Source organism: Pleurodeles waltl, chromosome 10, assembly GCF_031143425.1.
Source record: "Pleurodeles waltl isolate 20211129_DDA chromosome 10, aPleWal1.hap1.20221129, whole genome shotgun sequence".
Classification (NCBI taxonomy): Eukaryota; Metazoa; Chordata; class Amphibia; order Caudata; family Salamandridae; genus Pleurodeles; species Pleurodeles waltl.
In genome coordinates, this window is record NC_090449.1 from 897088040 (window position 1) to 897109828 (window position 21789).

General features: G+C 42.2%; 1 protein-coding gene across 1 annotated transcript in view; it reads left to right on the forward strand.

The window, feature by feature from the left end:
- LOC138260834 (ranaspumin-like) overlaps positions 1-21789 on the forward strand; it is a 55573-nt gene that overhangs the window by 24532 nt on the left and 9252 nt on the right. Inside the window, exons 7-10 of the mRNA XM_069209259.1 lie at positions 10009-10059; positions 18286-18318; positions 18594-18623; positions 20125-20196. Of these exons, the coding sequence (XP_069065360.1) occupies positions 10009-10059; positions 18286-18318; positions 18594-18623; positions 20125-20190 (180 nt within the window). The 3' untranslated portion in view covers positions 20191-20196. The remainder of the gene's footprint in view (positions 1-10008; positions 10060-18285; positions 18319-18593; positions 18624-20124; positions 20197-21789) is intronic.

The window sequence follows — 21789 nt, forward strand, 5'->3', positions numbered from 1 at the left end:
TCAGTGTTGGATTTATTATAAAATGTACCCTGAGGGCACCTTAGAGGTGCCTCCTGCAAAACCTAACAGCCCTGGCATGGTTGCTGACTGGCCCTATCTAGTTTGCCACAACCAGACATGATTTCGGACTGCTGGGATGAAAGGTTTTTGCTCTCAGGAACCAGAACACAAAGCCTTTCATGGGAGGAGGTGTTGCATCTCCTCTCCCAAGCAGGCACTCAGGCATTTTGCAGCAGCGGGCAGCTTTAAAGGCGATGCTGCATTTGAAATCTGATATCTGCCTCTGCTGCTAGTAGTAGGTGGCCACCCAATGGTTTTACCCCCACTTTAGCTTGGAAAATCAGCTGGGACCATAGCAAGAATATGAGGAGTAGCCATCCTCAGCCTGCACCACCCCTCAGGTGTGGCAGGTGAGGTGACCACTCCATTTCATTTTCCTCCATTTTGGATATCAGGAAAATATCAAATAAGGGTTAGGGATGTGACCCCCTCTCACAGGAAGCAGTCATTTAGTGGGTGTAGCAACCTTATGGTAGGTGGCCCATTGGCCACTACCAGGTACTCCCCCTAACACACCCTAAATACATTATTTAGAGTGCATCCTTGGAGCAAGACCTCATATTTGATGGACAGAATGAAGACCAGTACAATGAGGATCCAACGCACAAGAACTGAAGCCCTGCTGCACAAAAAAAGACACCAAACCCTGCTTGCTGCTCCAAGGACTCGACTATTGCCGCTGAGGTTTCGCCTGGAAAGCAGAGGGACTCTCCAAAACCCCAGAGCACCTCCAGCCTTCTAAAAATCACCAAGAACCTCGCACTGAGTGAAGGTTTCACTCCATGCACCCAGCAGGCAAGGAAACCACAAATTCAGGTTAAGTGGCCATCTTCTGACCAATGACTCAGAGCCAGCAGCCAAGCCAAATTCTGTACAACAGCCCTTGAGGGCAAGATCTGCCATTATGCCAAGTTTGGTGGCACTGTAACTATCCAGGGCTGTGGCATACCACTATCCGTGGTACCAGACCCCCACCATTGAACACCCAGAAGCAAAGTCCCCTCTAAACTCCCAAAAGCCCAGACGCAAGCACCCGTTGAGTGACTTCAGGACACCCAAGAACCAACCCCAAAGTGTCCCTGCTGACCTGCAGTCCACCCTCCAAGTGACCTGCTCCTGACTCCAAGGACTCCAAGATTCACGACTCATAGCTGACCTATCTGCGCTGCATCTGTCTTCCCTGGCCTTTGCATCAACAAACCAGCTGTGCTGTAGGGGTCCTTAACCCCTTGTGATCTCCAGCCTCCAAGGGGACCCACTAGACTTACCTTTAAGTCCACCTTTGCAGTGGCCGCCATCTCCTTTGGGCGCCATCTCTAAGACCGTTAGCCAGCTGCTGCTTCTGATTGAAACGGGAACTGCTGGATGTTCTCTGGCTGGCCCTTTGGACACTTTGATGACCTCGACCTAAAACTAGAAGGTGATTTTTGTGAGAGCATTGCCTGATTTTCTATGCATTTTTAAAGTTGTTCCCATTGATTCCTATTGAGCTTAATTGAGAACAGAAATGCAACATTTTCTAAACTTTGAAAAATCATAACTAAAAAAGTACTTACCTTATATTGGTGTCCTTGGTCTTGAAATATTTTTAAAAACCTATATCATTTTTTAAAATTGGCCTCAAGTTATTCTTCCGAGTGTGATACTGTACAACAAATGCTTAGCACATCTCCTAGATTATCCTAACTGCTCACCCATTCTACAACAAAAACAGAGCATTAGGTGGTCTGCTTTTTTGTCTCTGGATGCCAAAGTGGGGTTGCAAGGACTCTCTGCACATGTCACATCTTTTTTGTATGCTATATAGAGAGCATCCTCCTACAATTGTGATGTACTAGATGCCTTGATAAAGCAATGCATCTGAAGCCTGAGCAAGAACCTCTTGGAAGTTCTTGACAAGTTTTGACCAACCTGAATTGATACTATAAGGAAGTTTGAGTCCACAACTTCTTTTGGACCTTTGGTTGATGGACCAGCCTGAATAGGTGTGTGGAGTCCACAATAATGGTCAACTCAGTAGAGGTGGGACAATATGGCATGCTACACCTGGAGACTTAGAGTGGCGGGTAGGAGACTATAAAGGCTGAAGTGACTACTTTATACTTGCCGCATTCGTACAATCCAAGCATAGACTCCTGTCTTGTCCCAACATTTCTATTGTCTTTCTTATGCTCCTGCAAGATAACGGAAGAGTAAGCGCATGCCTTCCAAATGTGTCTTAATTGTTCACTCCACTATATTTTATCTTTTCACATTATGGCTTCTTATACATAGCTCTGGTGTGTTGCCGGACCACAGTTTAGTTATATGAGTGCACTTTTATGATTCTGAAGGGGAGAAAATGGGAGGCAACGTCATTGCTAACAGACATGCTAGCAGCGAGGTTGATGTGTTTGCATAGGTTATAAGTATAGCAATTTCATGGTATTCATGTTTTCCAGTCCTTTATAGATGTTCCCACTGACACAGCAATACATTTCCACAGTGATACACACCACCCACTCTAGTTACCAGCATCAGCATGCAAAGAGCTGTTCCATGGTTCTATGAAGGTGTAGATGGACCATGGCAGCACAAATTGCTGGAACAGCCCTTGTATTGAACTTCAGCAGCGATGGTTCTACTGACAAGCTTGTGCCTCATCTTTTAAGGCCTGGCATTAGCCAAAACCTTTCAAGTTTATCAAAATTATGTGCACATATAATGTAGCTTTTGTACAAAGTTGGAGTATAAATTGATGAGGGTGACTACCCACCTCAAACAAAAATTCACAATCCTTGCCAGGATGACCTGCTGGAGTCACTACATAAACCTAAGCCTAGCCCGGTGGGAACATTGTAATATGACCGGGGGGAGGTAGCCTGTATGATGGCTGCCTCCTCCCCACAGCTTTGGCGGTTGGGCTGTAATGAGGCCCTTAGTCTATCAAATGTAAGTCAGAAATCTTTAGTGGGGCAAGACAGCAGGATATGGCCAAAAGGGGCTCCACAATGTCAGATTGCTGTTGGACGAGGTCCCAGTGAAGTGTTGACTTTTGGCTGGAAAGTTCTGAGCAGTTGTTCAGACTTAGGGGGTTATTCGAACTTTGGAGGAGTGTTAATCCGTCGCAAAAGTGACGGTAAAGTGAGGGATATACCACCAGCCGTATTACGAGTTCCATAGGATATAATGGACTCGTAATACGGCTGGTGGTAAATCCGTCACTTTTCCGTCACTTTTGGGACGGATTAACACCTCCTCCAAAGTTAGAATAACCCCCTTAGTTTCTTTTCTTTGGACTTGGATTCCTCCAGCAGGGTAAGGCTGTAGGCTGTTGCCGAAGAGGGCCCCGCAAGGCCAGATACATTCCAATCGAGGTCCTGCTGAATCAGATTAGAGGTCAGCTTTATAACCCTAATAGACCACATATTTGTCCTGGGTACACAAGACAGCATGTCCAGCCCTTCATTGCCCTTCTCAGGTAACAGACAGCAGGTTTAGACCCTTTCTGATATTTCCACAGGTATAGTAGTGCCTGGCAACATCTTCGTCCAGCATTGCCTGGCAACAGTCTGTTGGTAGGGTGATTCCTGGCCCCGCCCCTAATGAATAGGGCAAACGTTCACATGGGTAAGCAACATTTCCTGTCTGCCCTCCTGCAGACAATCCCACAGTGCCCCTCTCTGCATAAATCCAAGATGGTGAAACCCTTTTCCCCTTGTGCAGAGCCTGTGTGCCCACCACATTGGTGTGGCAATGGCATTGAAAAAAACCTCCTCTGTTAGCACTCTAAACCAGTTCTGAGGACAGCTCCCCTCCCCATGTGATTGGAGCCTGCCTTGCTGGGGGAGCCAAGAAGCACCCTGCCCAGGTTCCAGCTATTCGTTGCCTGTGACAGAGTGGGTATTTTTAGAGTTTATCAAGTTCCTGGCCACAGCCTACTGGCTCTTCTGTTGAGGAAACAACATCTCCCACACCCAAGGCCTTTGCCTCTGCTCTGAGGACAGTTTCCCACATCATCAAAAGGGTATTCAACTGCTAGGTGACAGATGGAGCTCATGCAGACATACTCCCAGAGATATTAGGCAGGGTAAAATGTAACTTTCTAAAAGTACCTTTACCTTAATAATTAATCAAAAACAATTTTACCATTAAATTGCATTTTTCATAACTATTAAAATGAGTCCTTGAATTAGATTTCTGGCTGCTTCCTAACTGAAAGCATCATTTTTAAATGTAATGTAATAAGGTTAACCACTGTTTTCCTTTGGAGTAGTCAGCCTTGCCACAGTGAAAATAGCTTTTGGGACCTTTTTATCCTTGTTTAATATTTAACTTTTACATGTAATACTTTTAATACCACAACATCTGCCTTATAAGGCTTACTAAAGGGGACATGTAAGTATTTAAAAGAAAGGTTTTGACCTGACAAACGTGGTTATGTTGACAGGTCAAATTTGCAGTTTTAAAACTCTTTTTTGTACTATCACTGTAGTAGATGGCACAATAGTTACGGTAGCCCAGTAGTGACATTTAACTTACAAGATATTGGTACACTTTGTACCAAATACTACAGTCTTACGGGTAAGTTAAATGTGCCAATTACGAGCATACCAATTTAATCATGTTGAATGAGGGAGCACAGGCACTAAACCACTCATTTACACGGGGTAAAGTGCACAGAGTTCTACAGCCAGAAAACACAGATAAGGCAAAAATCTGGGAAAACATGATGCAAAAGATGGTCATGTAGGAAGTTTCAGTAATCTCTCATCATCTGTTCATTATTCACATTTTTAGGGTGCCCACCGGAAGGTCAGCCAACTTCAGCCATTGATTTGCCTCTCTGTGAGTGACAACATTCCAATCTTGCACAATGTACACATACCCAAAAAGTAGTCCACTTCTACAGTATTACAAAACCCTTCCTGAACATTAGCAACACCAAACATTTGGCATGTAGCACCAGATCTGCTGACTTTACCAATGCTTGCTCATTTTGTAAATTGGATGGTAGCAATGAAGCCTATAGCAGGCAACATAGAGATCCAGGGTCACCAGGTCAGTCAAAGGAAGCAGACAAAAAAACAACCATGATCATAACTAAACAAAATGTCCCAAAAACATTTTCCCTTACCTGTTGTTTGACTAATGAATATTCTTAAACTGGCTTCTCTGACTTTCACAGAATTTTACCTTATTCACTTTGTCTTGGTCATTAGTATCTCCTGCAGCCAGTATAGTTTTTTTGTGTACCTCTGTCCGTCTAAAAACATTGCTATTTTGAGTGTATGCTTTTTGAGCTGGCCTTATGACCCCTTGTAGGAAAGTACCATCTTGCCTGGCATGTTACCCCCATATTTCACTGTATATATGTGGTTTTAGTTGTATGTGTCACTGGGACCCTGCCAGCCAGGGCCCCAGTGCTCATAAGTGTACCCTGTATGTGTTCCCTGTGTGATGACTAACTGTCTCACTGAGGCTCTGCTAACCAGAACCTCAGTGGTTATGCTATCTCTTTGCTTTCCAAATTGTCACTAACAGGCTAGTGACCAATTTCACCAATTCACATTGGCATAATGGAACACACTTATAATTCCCTAGTATATGGTACTGAGATACCCAGGGTATTGGGGTTCCAGGAGATCCCTATGGGCTGCAGTATTTCTTTTGCCACCCATAGGAAGCTGTGACAATTCTTACACAGGCCTGCCATTGCAGTCTGAGTGAAATAACGTCCACGTTATTTCACAGCCATTTACCACTGCACTTAAGTAACTTATAATTCACCTATATGTCTAACCTTTACCTGGTAAAGGTTGGGTGCTAAGTTACATCCTGGCACTAGCCAAGGTGCCCCCACATAGTTCAGGGCAAATTCCCCGGACTTTGTGAGTGCGGGGACACCATTACACGTGTGCACTATACATAGGTCACTACCTATGTATAGCGTCACAATGGTAACTTCGAACATGGCCATGTAACATGTCTAAGATCATGGAATAGTCACCCCAATGCCATTCTGGCATTGGGAAGACAATTCCATGATCCCCTGAGTCTCTAGCACAGACCCGGGTACTGCCAAACTGCCTTTCCTGGGGTTTTACTGCAGGTGCTGCTGCTGCCAACCCCTCAGAGAGGTTTCTGCCCTCCTGGGGTCCAGCCAGGCTTGGCCCAGGAAGGAAGAACAAAGGACTTCCTCAGAGAGAGGGTGTTACACCCTCTCCCTTTGGAAAAAGGTGTCAGGGCTGGGGAGGAGTAGCCTCCCCCAGCCTCTGGAAATGCTTTGATGGGCACAGATGGTGCCAATCTTTGCATAAGCCAGTCTACACCGGTTCAGGGATCCCCCAGCCCTGCTCTGGCACGAAACTGGACAAAGGAAAGGGGAGTGACCACTCCCCTGACCTGCACCTCCCCTGGGAGGTTCCCAGAGCTCCTCCAGTGTGCTCCAGACCTTTGCCATCTTGGAAACAGAGGTGCTGCTGGCACACTGGACTGCTCTGAGTGACCAGTGCCATCAGGTGATGTCAGAAACTCCTTCTGATAGGCTCTTACCTGTGTTGCTAGCCTATCCTCCTTCCTAGGTAGCCAAACTTCCTTTTCTGGCTATTTAGGGTCTCTGCTTTGGGGAATTCTTTAGATAACGAATGCAAGAGCTCATCAGAGTTCCTCTGCATCTCTCTCTTCACCTTCTGCCAAGGAATCGACCGGTGACTGCTCTGGATCCCTGCAAAACTGCAACAAAGTAGCAAAGACGACTACTGCAACCTTGTATCGCTGATCCGGCCACCTTCTCGACTGTTTTCCTGGTGGTGCATGCTGTGGGGGTAGTCTGCCTCCTCTCTGCACTAGAAGCTCCGAAGAAATCTTCCCCCTGCAACCGCAGGCACCAAAAGACTGCATCACCGGTCCTCTGGGTGCCCTCTCAGCATGACGAGCGTGGTCCCTAGAACTCAGCAACTCTGTCCAAGTGACTCCCACAGTCCAGTGACTCTTCAGTCCAAGTTTGGTGGAGGTAAGTCCTTGCCTCCCCATGCTAGACTGCATTGCTAGGTGCAGCGTGATTTGCAGCTGCTCCGGCTCCTGTGCACTCTTCCAGGATTTCCTTTGTGCACAGCCAAGCCGGGGTCCCCGACACTCTAATCTGCAGTGCACGACCTCCTGAGTTGTCCTCCGGCGTCGTGGGATCTTCTTTTGTGACTTCGGGTGAGCTCCGGTTCACTCCTCTTTGTAGTGCCTGTTCTGGCACTTCTGCGGGTGCTGCCTGCTTCTGAGAGGGCTCCTTGTCTTGCTGGGCGCCCCCTCTGTCTCCTCACGCAATTGGCGACATCCTGGTCCCTCCTGGGCCACAGCAGCACCCAAAAACTCTAACAGCGACCCTTGCAGCTAGCAAGGCTTGTTTGCAGTTTTCTGCATGGGAATACCTCTGCAAGCTTCTTCACGATATGGGACATCCATCCTCCAAAGAGGAAGTTCCTAGTCCTCTTTGTTCTTGCAGAAACCACAGCTTCTACCATCCAGTGGCAGCTTCTTTGCAACCTCAGCTGGCATTTCATGGGCATCTGCCCACTCCCGACTTGATCGTGACTCTTGGACTTGGTCCCCTTGTTCCACAGGTACTCTCGTCCGGAAATCCATTGTTGTTGCATTGCTGGTGTTGGTCTTCCTTGCAGAATTCCCCTATCACGACTTCTGTGCTCTCTGGGGAACTTAGGTGCACTTTACACCTACTTTTCAGGGTTTTGGGATGGGCTATTTTTCTAACCCTCACTGTTTTCTTACAGTCCCAGAGACCCTCTACAAGCTCACATAGGTTTGGGGTCCATTTGTGGTTCGCATTCCACTTCTAGAGTATATGGTTTGTGTTGCACCTAAAGCAAAGTGCTCTCATTGCAATCTATTGTGACTGTACATTGCTTGCATTGCTTTCTATTGCTATTACTGCATATTTTTGGCATTGTGTACATATCTCTTGTGTATATTTGCTATCCTCATACTGAGGGTACTCACTGAGATACTTTTGGCATATTGTCATAAAAATAAAGTCCCTTTATTTTTAGTATATCTGTGTATTGTGTTTTCTTATGATATTGTGCATATGACACCAGTGGTATAGTGGGAGCTTTGCATGTCTCCTAGTTCAGCCTAAGCTGCTCTGCTAAGCTACCCTTTTCTATCAGCCAAAGCTGCTAGACACCTCTTCTACACTAATAAGGGATACCTGGACCTGGTGCAGAGTGTAAGTACCCCTTGGTACTCACTACAAACCAGGCCAGCTTCTTACACCCCTCCTCCCCACTAGCTCTTATTCAGTATATAAAGTTATGTAGGATTCTTAATGTGTTCCAACTTGAGATTTGGGATATTTCCCATTACTCACATTGAATATTTCACAAACTAGACTATTTTCAGGCTAAACCAGTTCTACCACTCACACACGCTGCTATGGAACTATGGAAAACTCCCAACTACTGATGAAACTTTGAATTGTATGCTGCCCAGTGCATTTTTTGGGCACCACATTTTCTACTCTTGTCCTTCTGTCTCCCTTGTACCTCCACCTGCATAGATCATGTGGCATATAGAGCGGTATCCTGTCTATGCCAGCAGTGGCACGTCATGTTTACAGCTCTGCAATTTATAGCTCATATGTTTTTTTTGCGTTAACATTCGACCGTCTGATATGTGATATTGCTTCCATCTTAATATCATCTTGCCATTTTCCAATAGTTCAAACTTAAACTGCTTTGGAATACTGACAAAAAGCAAGATGCATTATTTTGAAATAATTTCTTGAGAACTTTGAATTAAATGAAAGGTTTTCCAATTTTTTGTTAAAAATCATTTCTCCTATTTACAAAATGAAACATTATATGATCATTTATTATTAAAAAAATTAATTCCAGGGAAGAACTTAAAGACTGCAACCCCGTAGAAAACAGGGTACTCTTTGAAGGGATGGCCTCTAAGACTGTGCTGTATACTTACTGCACATTCAGAAATAATTGACCTGACAATCTCTACCCCCTCAGGTTCAAGATGGGGGCTGAACTGGGACCGATGAAAGACAAAGACCGGGAAGCAGTCCTAATGCGTCATCAGGAAGTGATAATAGAAAAAATCGTGAGACTTAGGCTACTGAGGTTCTGCACAGAGTCTATTATCACAAACACTGGTTGTGTAAGATGGGGAGGGCACAGGCTCCAAATTATTTATAATGTAAGAATGGAAGGGGTAATTTTATCTTACCGTTGGGGAATGCTGCCGTAATAAATCATACTGGAAGACATTAACCTCAATGTTGACCTGCGTTGTGGGGATACAGGTCCCTCACACCCCCCACTTCCTTATATTAGGTATACCCAATGCTGTGGACCTACCAAGGATACAGCATCTTTTCAGCACACTCGGTTTTTGCCCTGGCAAAATGAGACATAGCCAGAAGATGGGGCAGGACATCTCTTTCACTGACTTAGTGAGCAATGGGCATGAGACAATATACAACACACTATATAGAGATGGAGACAGCAGTCTATAGTGCATCAAGCTTCCAGAATAAAACAGTGTGGGGACCCCGGAGAGCTATTTTGATCTAGACTAGTATTCCAAAACATATCGAAATACCCTGATGGGGAGCGATATCCCCCTATGGGAGGAAGACCCCTCGGTGCCACTCGGACAATGACTTGAAGATTGCTGTGGATGGAGCAGGAGAAGAGGGCCTGTCGTCGGCTAGACCATATCCTTTTGTCACTGTCTATTGAGGCTATATATTACTTCAAAGCAGGATTGCTTCTGTACTTTTATCCAATGTGTGATGATTGTACAAGTCATGGTGTTTAAGTTTTTACTGTTGTAACAAGGCAAAAACCAAATAAAACAGATTAAAACAATAAATGGTTGGAAAGCAATGCATTTTGGTATTCTGTCAAAAACACATCTCACTGTGATTGCCTTTCTACTTTTCAGAAAAACCTTAAAATTGAGGAACCAGTTTTTGATCTGCTGTGTGAACTACTGGTAAGTCGCTCCTCTTTTGGTTTATCTGATGGTTTCTTAAAAGGAAAGAACATTGGCCTGTCACTTACTTTATATCAGATACCTAGGATGTCTGTTTCATCAGCGATAAGGGTTCTGAACTCCTCTGGCCTATTTATTGTAGTCCTTCTGGTTCAAAACGTTCTGCAGCAGCTAAAGCTTGTGTTTCTGTGCTGGGAAGCCACCTTAAAATAAATTACGGTTAAATTACTCACCTACTTGTCTGGCTTTGTATTACAAGTGAATGATGGAATGTCCTCTGACATATACTAAAGACAGTAGTACTTAACTATGAATATACTTTAGTAAATAATGCATTATCTTATGATAGCACCAAGTCTCATTGCACTCAAGACGGAAGAAAAACCAAGGGCTAGTAAGGCATGCCCTTCACCACAAAGAGCTCTATCCGAAGTCAAAACAAAGTAATTCCACTATATGTGTTTTGTATTATATGAACAACAGTAAATTTCGGCCGCCACAGGACTAATCACACTATATCATGTGCAGAAGGCTTACATCTTCTAGCCAATAAAGAAGGCATGTGTTAAGGTCTAGGTGAGAGATCTGATGCATCAGACAAATTAATTGTCTTCATGATAAATTATTATTTTGTTGTCAAGCTACGGATATGTTACCAAAAGGAGGTTTCTTGGAGTCATGACTGCAGAAATATTGGGTGAATATTTGTGCCAATGTTCCAAGACAATGAACAGCTCACTAGTTCTGATCTTCTTGTAGACAATGACCCTTATTGACAAAACATCCAACTTAGAAGCTGTAGCCATCATGTTGTCTTTTTGATCTATGACCTGGGATAATTTGTTGTATGCATTCCTCTCCTTTAGAACATTTTCTGCAACACATTTTCTCCCATCATTAATCACCCTTGCATGCTTTAGACATGTGGAGGTCTTTGCTGGATTTTGGACACATAGTACAATATAGTTTTTTTTGGGTGGGCATTCTGTACCTACAATACAGCATACATCATTTTAGTTGGCAATTACATTATTAATCAACATGTTATGGCAAGACCCAGAAGCTAACATTATGCAAGTTTAATGCTTTTCTAATAAACAACTTGCTACATTCACAACTGGTTTTAAGTAAAATGTCCTAAAAGTCACAAAATTTGACCAATTAACACCATGCAGAATATCTTGCAATGAAACTCCCATCATGAAAGCCATAGAAACAGCCTCTTCTCTCACTGAGTGTGCATCAAACACACTAATGGCCACGACTTGCTCTACTCATTATCTGTTTCACCGATTTTTCATGCATTGGAGAAGAAACTGCTTTAAGTAACTCATACACTCCATGCGGTCTCATCTGCGCCCTTCTCTTTCATACTTCTTTACACACTTAATCACATATAAAGTCTCTTCGTCTTCAAAAAAAGGATGTAATATTGAATATTAATTTATTTTTATTCTTTTAGTTAGATAGTAACACATACCCTCCGGTGAATAAATTCTACTTGTTATATCAAGCACTTTCACATCAGTAAGCCTTTTAAATGAAACCAAGCACAACAAAATTGTCAATTACGTGGATACATCTTTTAGGGGTAACAACTCATTTGACTCACAACCAATCAGAAATTCAAAATTTTTAGACACATCTCATACTGAGTTATACTGATAAACTGGAGGCTTTGCTAGTCTTATACTTCTCATCAACTTACGTACTACTATATCTTGTCCTACAGAAGATCCATTAACCAACTGATGCCCTGCAGCAATTGATGATCTAAACACATTCACTGTTCTATGAGACAAGCCATCCTCAAGCTTCTCAGCCAAACAGTTTAGCACCTCCACTGAAGACACTGAATTGGGATCACAGTCTCTCTCCATGCTCCTGCAAACCTATTTTGGTATGCCAATCTATATATCATTCTTGTACCAGGAGCCCATGATTCCTTAGTAAGTGATGAAACCTGGTCTGAAAGACATGGCACTACCCATACTCTCTGGAAATTCTCCATGACACTAACCTCAACTGATGTGAGATTACTAGCTCACAAAACCCTCCTGCAGGACACTTTAGGAGGGCTGGAAAGCACAGTAACATATTTAAAACATCCACTGACACCTCCAGCAGAATAGGGTACCATACCTGAGCTCTCCAGAGTGGAGTTATGTAAGCAATATTCTTCTAGTAGAAAAGAAAGGCAAAGCAAGATACCAGTTATAAATCTGAGATATCTGAATGATTGGGTAGAGTACCATCATTTCAAGATGGAAGGGATGCATATGCTGAGAGATGTTTTACAGACAGGAGATTGGCTGACTCATCTGGGTCTGAAGGATGCTTATCTGACAGTCCCAATTTGGAACCACATAAAAAATGCCTACCGTTCAAGTGGAATGGAAAGATTTGAAAGTTTGTCAGTCTTCCTTTTGGGCTATCTTCTACTCCATGGTCTTTTACAAAGGTGCTTTGCTCCCTGGTGACGTACTTAAGAGAATGAGGTGTGCATCTGCTGATTTATTTGGACAAAATTTTAATAATGGATCAGGACAGGTTAAACGTGGAAGTCAAGTGAGGATGGCTGTGCAGTTGTTGGAGGATCTAGGTTTGCAGTGAACAAACAGAAGGCGTGTCTGACCATGAACCAGGAATCACTGTTTTTATGATTTTTGGTGGGTACAGTGGAGGGTCAGTTGAACCTACCCAAGGAAAAATTAAAGAAAATAAGAAAAGAGATTCCAAAAGTATTCAGTTTGGATCCGATTTCATGAAAACTGTAAGTAAGAATGGTAGGTCTGTTGTCTTCCATGATTCAAGCTAATTTTCCTGGACCATATCTGTAGAGGCATCCTCTATCCCTGGAGAACTGAACTTTGGGTGTTTCTCCATGGATTGCAGTGGGCCGTATTCAGGTATGTTAGATCGTCAGCTATATTAGTGGGTGCACAAAGAGACCCTGTATTGTTTTTCAGACCATTTCCCCTCTGGTGAGTGAAGTCCAGTCCTGGACAATTTAACTATCAACTTAAGAACGTTAAGGGTTGAACATGCCTTGTTGGAGAATAAACATTGGGCAGGGAATGAAAAAGTAAATTTTTTGCCATGAGGAGTCATCTCTGTAAAGGCCATTACCAGCTCTGCGACCACTCTGAAAATTGCTCTACTGTTCCATGCCTCCATATTTTTCAACTACCATCTGAGCACATCCCTCACCTCTGATTTCATACCCTTTCTTAAATGTACCACTTCTAATTTCTTAAGAGCGCAGTTATTCAAAGGAGCAGGTTAAATAGCCTGAATTGTAGATAACAAAAGGTCATCCTCACAAGCCTACATCCTCAAAAAATCTGATCATGTTTTAAAACGTTCTGAATTTCTTTTCTTTTCCTTTTTTAGCTTTTCTTTTAGTAACTTCAAAACCCTTTCTACAACATTCATTGGAAATTCTGGAAACTGAGGTGGTCATTTTGAATTTTGTGGGCGGTGGAGGCAGCCCGCCAAACTCAACCCACCACCTGACTGCTAGTGCTGCCAGGACACCGCCTGCCCTATTCCAAGCTCACCACAGGGACGGCAGACGTGAAAACAGTGTTTCCGGCCACCGCCCCTGCGGTGAAGTGGGGTGGCACTAATGTGCAGTGCAGGGGGTGCAGCAGCACCCGTCGTGCATTTCACTGCCAGTAATTTGGGTATTGAAATGCACAATGGGGTTGTGGATGCGGGGCCCTGCACTGCCCATGCCAAGTGCATGGGCAGTGCAGGGACCCATAGGGGCCCCAGGCACTCCCATTCCACCAGCTTTTCCACTGCAATGTAAACCGCCATGGAAAGGCTGGTGGCTGGGGACTCGAAATTCAGAGCAGTGCTGCCCTGGGGGATTACAACCTTTGGAAACGCCAGACTGACTGCAATCTGTTGGTGTCGGCAGTTGAACAGCGGCAGCTCAGCCTCGGTCAGAATAGGGCAGAGTGGACCGCCATGGTCTCAGGTCCGCCAGACCCGGAATGACTCCCTGAGTCTCCTGTCATGGTACTAAACAAGATTGTTCCTGTTGACCACAAAATCTAATGATTCTCGAAACTGACAGCCATCTGTGCAGCCATCTGAGTATGTTCCTTCACATTGCTCTGATCCATGATCAAAATATCTTTTAGATACATAATCAATCAAATCCCTCTCTCAGATAAGATGCTTCAAGGCATAAAATCGTTATGAAACACCATGGGGCAGACAATAGACCAAACAAAGGCAAACTAATTTCCAAGTCTTTCCACCTGAACATAAGGTACTTCTGGTGAAGTTCCCAAATCAGAACCATCCAATAAGCATATTTCAGATCCAGTCGTGTCATCCAATCTGCTTGTAGCATGTCCCTTAACATATGCATACCTTCGATTGGTGATGCACCACTCAGTCGTTGGGACTGCTCAAGTTTATCACCAGTCTCATTCCCTTGTCTTTCTTTTCCACTAAGAAAATATTGCTTACAAAACCTCCTTGTTTCTGGCTCAGCTCAACCCTACCTGTTCTGGACTTAACTGAACTTCCTTGGGAACCCAACTTTGAACTGGTTCCTCTGAAAATCCATGCAATACCCTTGTACCATAAGTAACACCCTTGGGTCTTTGGTCACTCAAAATCAGTTGTGATAAAACTGGGCAGGTCTGCTGACCAATTTTACAGAGATAACAGTAAGGGCTAACCTTACCTGATCCTCTGTTCCGATGATAGCTATCCCCTCCACGTACTCTTGGATGCTGACATTGTGGGTAGAAGGGTGATTTCCAAGAACTATTTGTGGGTCCATATCCAGAGGTAAATGATGCTCTCATATTTCGCAATCCTCAGCTCAAAAACAACCCCTTGTTCTTCCAGCCCCACTAAAAAACATGATCCTGAAATACTTTCTTAATATCCCTCTGTGACTTTTGGATAGAGGAATAGGCTCCTACAAACTTAGACATAGCTTTAATGAATTTGTCTCCAAATAAAAGCCCCTTTGCTGAACGACCTGCCTCATTATTCACCAAACCTACCAATTTGGGTTCTATTAGCAGTATGCCTTTCCTCCATTCCATGGAGAGGGCAGTATTTTCGTTTCCTAAAAAACATACCACCCCCTAAGACCGATTGAGGAAGATCCTCAATGTCCACCATTTGATTATTAATATATGCCTCTTCAACAATATCAAAAATCTTTGTCAGTGGTCCAACAACATCTGAAAGGCAGTGCTGGCACATTTTCAGTCCTTTATCTTAACCCCAAATGCAGGTTACGCCCCTCTTTGCCAAAAAAGCCAAGATTTTAGGATCCAATATAGGAGTCACCAAAACTTTATCCTCTAAACAAGGTCTAGGACGTTCCAAACTTAACCTGACCTCATTAGGATTATTTTTTCTCATTCAAGCATGCAGATAGTTTCCAACATGTTCCAGAGAGGACCACTCTGGTGAAGGAGGATGCCTTATAAGGAAAGGAACAAAGATTGAATCAAACATGAGATTGAATAAACCGTCACTAGAAGCATCTTTCCCCGTTTTCATTTGCCTCCTTAATTGTAACTACATATCACTCTCTGACTCAACTGATTCAAAATTAGAAGAGCAGCTTATTTCAACTTCGGCACTACCCGAAGATTTGTCACAATGTACCATCTTATGTTTATGACCTTTCTTCTTATTTTTAGTTTCTCTGCTTGGGCCTTTATATTGCCTCCTGTGTGTGTCCTCAACACTCTCTTGGCTCATGTAAGCACAACTTCCATGTTCTGCCAATATAGTTTTCCTTTTTTAAGATTATGAAAACTCCTAAAACAGGTGCTTTCTCTTTCTTGACACCTTTCCTTGCTTAATACTGTGGGTGGTCTTACCCGCAGACCAACATTTTTCCACTTGAGGGGTGACTTTATAACATGACATCATAGCCTCAATTTGTTTCTTCATTTCTGAACTTAAGTCTAAGGAGACTTTCTCTAAAGCAATCTTTAACTTGTCTTTCAGCATTGTCTCCTCATCTGCGTAAAACCTGTCCTCACTCATAATGCCAAATTCAAATTTTTCTAATAATAACTTTAATCTAATATCTAAATATCTCTGCAAGCATAATACCAGCTTTTCTCAAATCTATTGAGTTAAAATCCTGAACACCCACTGGCGGTTCTACTAGATGCAACAGATCTCATTCCATTAGCAGTAACTTCCATTTATAAATGTCATCTTAAAACTCCATGTTTTTCCAGAAAGACATCCAGAGTTTCCTAATCTTTAAATATGGCTGCCCTAAATGATCTTCAGCCAATGAAATGGAATCTAATCTAATAGATTTCGCTTTCAGAATCTAAACATTTAGTTTGAGTGCATTAAAGAAAAAGTGTGGGATGCAACTCAAAATGGCTTTTGAAATCTACTCACTAACATCCTAGCGGCAAAACTCTCACTCAACATCCAAGCGGCAAGAGAAGGAAAATGCCAACTGCACTTTCTTCCCAGTCATAACCAACCATGAGGAATAGTGCATATAAATATTTCCGGCGAGATACAAGAGCCACAGAAACCTACGTGGCTTGCAGGAGGATAGAATTCAAGAGACATTGTCATAAGTCAAGAGTCCCCTCCGCAAGCTCTCAACATGGAAAAGACAGCACAGTCAGCACGTATTTATCATAACACTGGTCTGCGTGAGGTCACTCCACAATGAACAGTCCCAACGGATAAAACATGAAACACAGTAAATATCAGAAAACGTCAGCACTTTAGAAACATAGAAACAAATAAAACATCCTAAATGTCCATGCCTATATAAATCGAGAAACATTTATAAAACATACAATGAACCATTTAAAAGGATTAAATGAATTCTGTGATGAAATGACTGCACCTTGAACATAATACTAATAAAACATAACATATAGATAGAAAATATTAATTAAGTAATCACTCAATCTATTTACCATTCACAACCCACTCATAATACTTAACTGCAGGAGCAGCAGCAAAAAAGAAAACTGAGGATTGGGGGGTTCTCTGGCTTTGTTATATTGGAATTCTAAGTTCTATATTCTCTGAAGGAGCTGCTGTGAGTGGTGGCAATAGAGAAATATGCATAATGTTAGCCTCCGGGTCTTGCCATAAAATTGTCATTCAAATGTTGCTTCTGTCCACCACAGAATAACGCTTGGGGTAAGAGATCATCCCAATTGAGTAACTGGCTTTACTTTATGCAAGCGATGACAATTTACTTGTGAACCATGGGCATATCTGCCATACAAATAGCACCTTTCAGTTCTAGGGCCAGGTGGAAAATGTGTACTTTACTTTTTAAAATATTTTTTCTTTTAAAATATTTACTTCTTTTATTTATTTTTGTGATGACCTGGAAGCTCCACAGACATTCCTAACAGGCTCTCCCTGCCTCTTTCAGTGCACACACCCATTTACTACTTCTGGATGTGAGCATCAAAGCACATACCTTTCTGCTATTTCTTGAAAGTAAAGTATTTAAAAATTAAAGTCAGAAATCTTTGAATGTTTTTTTCCATATAGTACAGTAAAAACCATTCCAAGAAGTGTTCTCCTAAGAGCAGATGCAACAAACATTTGCTGCCTTCTTTCAATGTTTTTGTCATACTTTATTATTTTATACGATTCCACGATGGCCAATGCCGTGCTTCCAATGCATCGGACATCTTCAAACAATGAAGTAATAATAAAGTAATGACATGGAACAAGTATCTGAACAGGACTTCTCCATGATGCTTAACAATAAAAAGTGGCCTGTGTGAAATTAATGTTAATGTTAATGTGACATATTCAAAGCATCTTGAACATACTCTGTAGTACGCTGCAGTAAGTCCATCTAGCATGTAACAAACATGTTTAGCTGTTTTAATCAATCACTTTCCATTTAAGTTAATGGTCTCCTGGACTTTCTCTCACAATTATATGAGTGTCTTTCCATTAATGATGTTATTTATACAGTGGTTTTAACATTTCCACAGCAAAGCTCAAAACCAAAGTTTTAAAACATTCCATTACTCATAGAAAGCCTACATAATGTATTTCTGCTATAGATGTTTTTCCATCTTAGTGATGTCTAGTTGAGCCATATATAGGGGGGAGTTTAGAATTATTCATATTTGATGTGTTCATCAGAATTCGAATGCTGAGTGGTTACCTTAATCATTACAATTTACATTTCTAACTATATTGTAACTGCATTTTCCTCTCCAGGGTGATCTTTTGTTAAAGGTTGGAGAGCTTCTGGTAAGGCCAAGTGAACTGTAATTTTGGTACATGCACAATATCTTGGATAATATGTATTCTGTACAAGTGAAGAATTTGCAAAGTTACCTCCTGAATACAATGTACAACAAAAATATCAGAGTTGCTTTTTTTTTCCAAAGCAAGACGTCATATGATTCTGTAAGATATACTTTTACAAATACAGTGGCATTACATAAACAATACATGTGATCATTGGATGCTACAGAACATTTTTCTTCTTTTCAGTACAGTCACAATGTAATTGTTTTTTTTAGACCAACCTCACTGACGAGCTAAATCTCGGGGTAAGTCATTTAACTTGTTTCTCATGTTGCATGGTTACCTCAAATAAAAATAAAATACAGGCTTTCATTGTAATCAAAATATCAGCTCATTTACTTATAATGAGCTTTCCAGACTGACAACAGTCTGGAAAGATAGGGGTGACACACACAGTGGGTCCTCTGACTTGAGACAGTGCTAAATACATCTCATTGCCTCTCTCCCTCTGTCATCTTGCATTCTCCAGTCTCATCTTCCCTCCATCACAGTTTCTATATCTCTCCCCCATGAACCTCCCCTTCCTCTAGTGTTTAATACTTTCTCACTCAGTGTGCTCGTTCTCTACAGTCTCATCTTCCCAGCTAGACAAACTCACATACATTTTATCTGGCCTTTATTTCAATTCTCAAATATCTTTACAAGGTAGAAGTGATATTTAAGTGACTGAATGTCTTATTTTTATGAAGTAACTAGCCTCACATATAAAATTATATTACCCATGTTTACCTTTTGTGCTATCAATCTCAATAGTAGGTCACCTTTTTGATGTTAAACTAAAATCTATAGGATTTGTACATATTTTCCTTAAATAATAACATTGATTATCATAATGAAGATGAGGATGATGCTATAATTATTCATATTTTCTGACTTCATATTTAATGATTGACTTTCTCCTTGTCAACACGATGGACCCAGTATTTTAGGGACTATTGTGAAACATTCTTAAGCAAGACATATTTCCTTGCTGCAAAAAGTCCTATAACTCTTTTAAGCTTATAAAAAACTTTATAAACCCTTTTTCCTTCTTCTAAAACGTGATATTCTAAAGAGGTCTTCATGGGATCTGAATCTGACTGTGTTGCTAAGGTTATATTTACACGTTAATGGTGAGGAAGTGCCTCAGGTGGTAGAACACTCTAATGATGAGTGTATATACAACAATACTTGATTAATGACCAACTTCTCCGATGACAGATCTCTAACTCTTCTCCATACAGATTGTAAGTGTTGTTTGAAGGCAGTGGACAAGTGTTGTATTTGATGAGGAGTACAACACTATCCACCATCGATTCTATCATCTCTACAATGAGGTACTCGCTCTGTAAATAATTAGTCAGATTCTCACACTAACATAGCCAGGATTAGTAACACTCAATACAAAAACAATTCAAACCCCTTCAGCACTGAATCATTCTTTCATTTTTTCAAGCTCATTACTATTGAGCTGGATACTTACCAAATCTAATATTCAAACACATTAAGACATTTCACAATGGAGGTGTCTTTATCATCATTATTATACTGAATTTCACCTCTATTTGAGTAGTCAGTCACACACACTACACCATAGTATTCAACTAAAACACACAGCTGCATCTCAGCTTTCACGTTGTGAATTAATATGAATGAGAACTAGAATGATTTCACCCTCAGCTGGTTGATAATGTTTTGTTTTCATGTATTGCATTTTGCTGAAAAATACTTCTCTTTAATAATAAGGCATTTTCTTTTCAATACAAGGGCATCACTGGTGGCCTTCTCGGTAGTGGTGGCATTCTCAGTGGCGGTGGCCTTCTTGGCAAATGAATCAAGGTAACGCCAACCTCTGGTTTCTATACATTCATCCTTCATGATGATGTCAACCCTGCACTGCAGCTCTTACCACAGGGGCTGTCACAGTTCAACTCCTTTGTGTGATGAACAGGTGGTACAAAAAAAGGCATCAGCTTAAGCCATGGACCTAATATAAATGCAAATCTTCAGGAAATACTGTACTTTTCTTCAGTAATTCCAAAGACAATGATAGGAATGTCTTCACATCACCACCTTCAAATAAGGAGACTCAGAGACTAAAAACAAATACAAGGGTTTTAAAAAGTGGGTCTCTAGTTGGCAGAGGTATGCACCCTGTCTGCGTAGGGAACACAATCCTAGTCTGGGTAAGTCACAACACAACCTAAATTATCCTGTGCTTACCCTCTGATAGCTTGGCACAGAGCAGGCATGCTTAACTTAGAAGGCATTGTGTGAAGTATTTGTGGAATAACTCATTCAGTAACACAGTGAAAACACCTCAAAAAGTACTCCAAACAATAGATAATATTTATCTAAATAAAATAAGACCAGAACGACAATAATTCAATATGCATAAGTCAAGATATCACTTTCTGAAGGTTTAGATGAGCCTCAGTTCTTAAGAATCAGTGGTTGTATCCTTTTAACACAAAGTACCTGGAATGCATCTAAAACTATGACGCGGAGGGCTACAGAGGAGGAGATGTGTTGGAAAGTTAATAGATGCATTTGTTCTTCCGGCACTGTGAAGGTGATGCGTCATTTCTATTCACGCAGCGAGATAATGCGCTGATTTCTGGGAGGTCAGCCTGGGTTCCTCACTGCAATAACTGGATATTTTGACCCACAGTGGCGATGCCTGGAAAATCCAACATGTGCTGTGGATGAGTAACAGGTGCTGCATCGATCTGGCAGGCGATGCAGCGATTTTTCAGCTGCAAGACAGACGCTGTGCCAATTCTGCAGGTGTTGCCTTAAATTTTGCTGGTGTTGCATCAGTTTTTCCGCCACTGTGAAATTTCTCCTTCAGATGAAGTATTTGATGGTCCTGGGACTTTAGAAAAATGGGGCAAGCTCAGTCCAGGCCCTTGTGGAACACTTGTGGGAGGAAGGCAGAGTCAGGGGCCAGCAGGCAGCAGGGCAACAAGCAGCAGAGTAATCCTTCCAGAAAAGCAGTCCAGATAAGGCCTTTGGGCAGCACGGCAGTCCCTATGACAGAGACAAGTTGCAAGTCCAGAAGTGGGTGATTTTAGGGGGTCACAGACCCTGTATATATACCCAAAGGTGCCTTTGAAGTGGAGGAGATTTCAAAGAGTGGTTCTGAAGTGCACAAGTTCCCCTTTCAACCCAGTCCTGTCTGCCAGGTTATCTGTGGGGGGTTATTAGTCCTTTGTGTGTTGTCAGGCCACTAGAGTTTAAAGTGCAATTGAGAGCCCCTCCACCCTTCCTGCCTTAGAAGACCCATCCGTATGCAGTTAAGAGCAGATGCAGATGAGTGGCTGCGTTTATGGCTGACTGAGTGGAATGCACAACGGGGGCTGTCAACCAGCACTGACCAGGCATGGATTGAAGATAGGCAGTAAGGCACATAGAGCAGTATGTGCAGAGAAA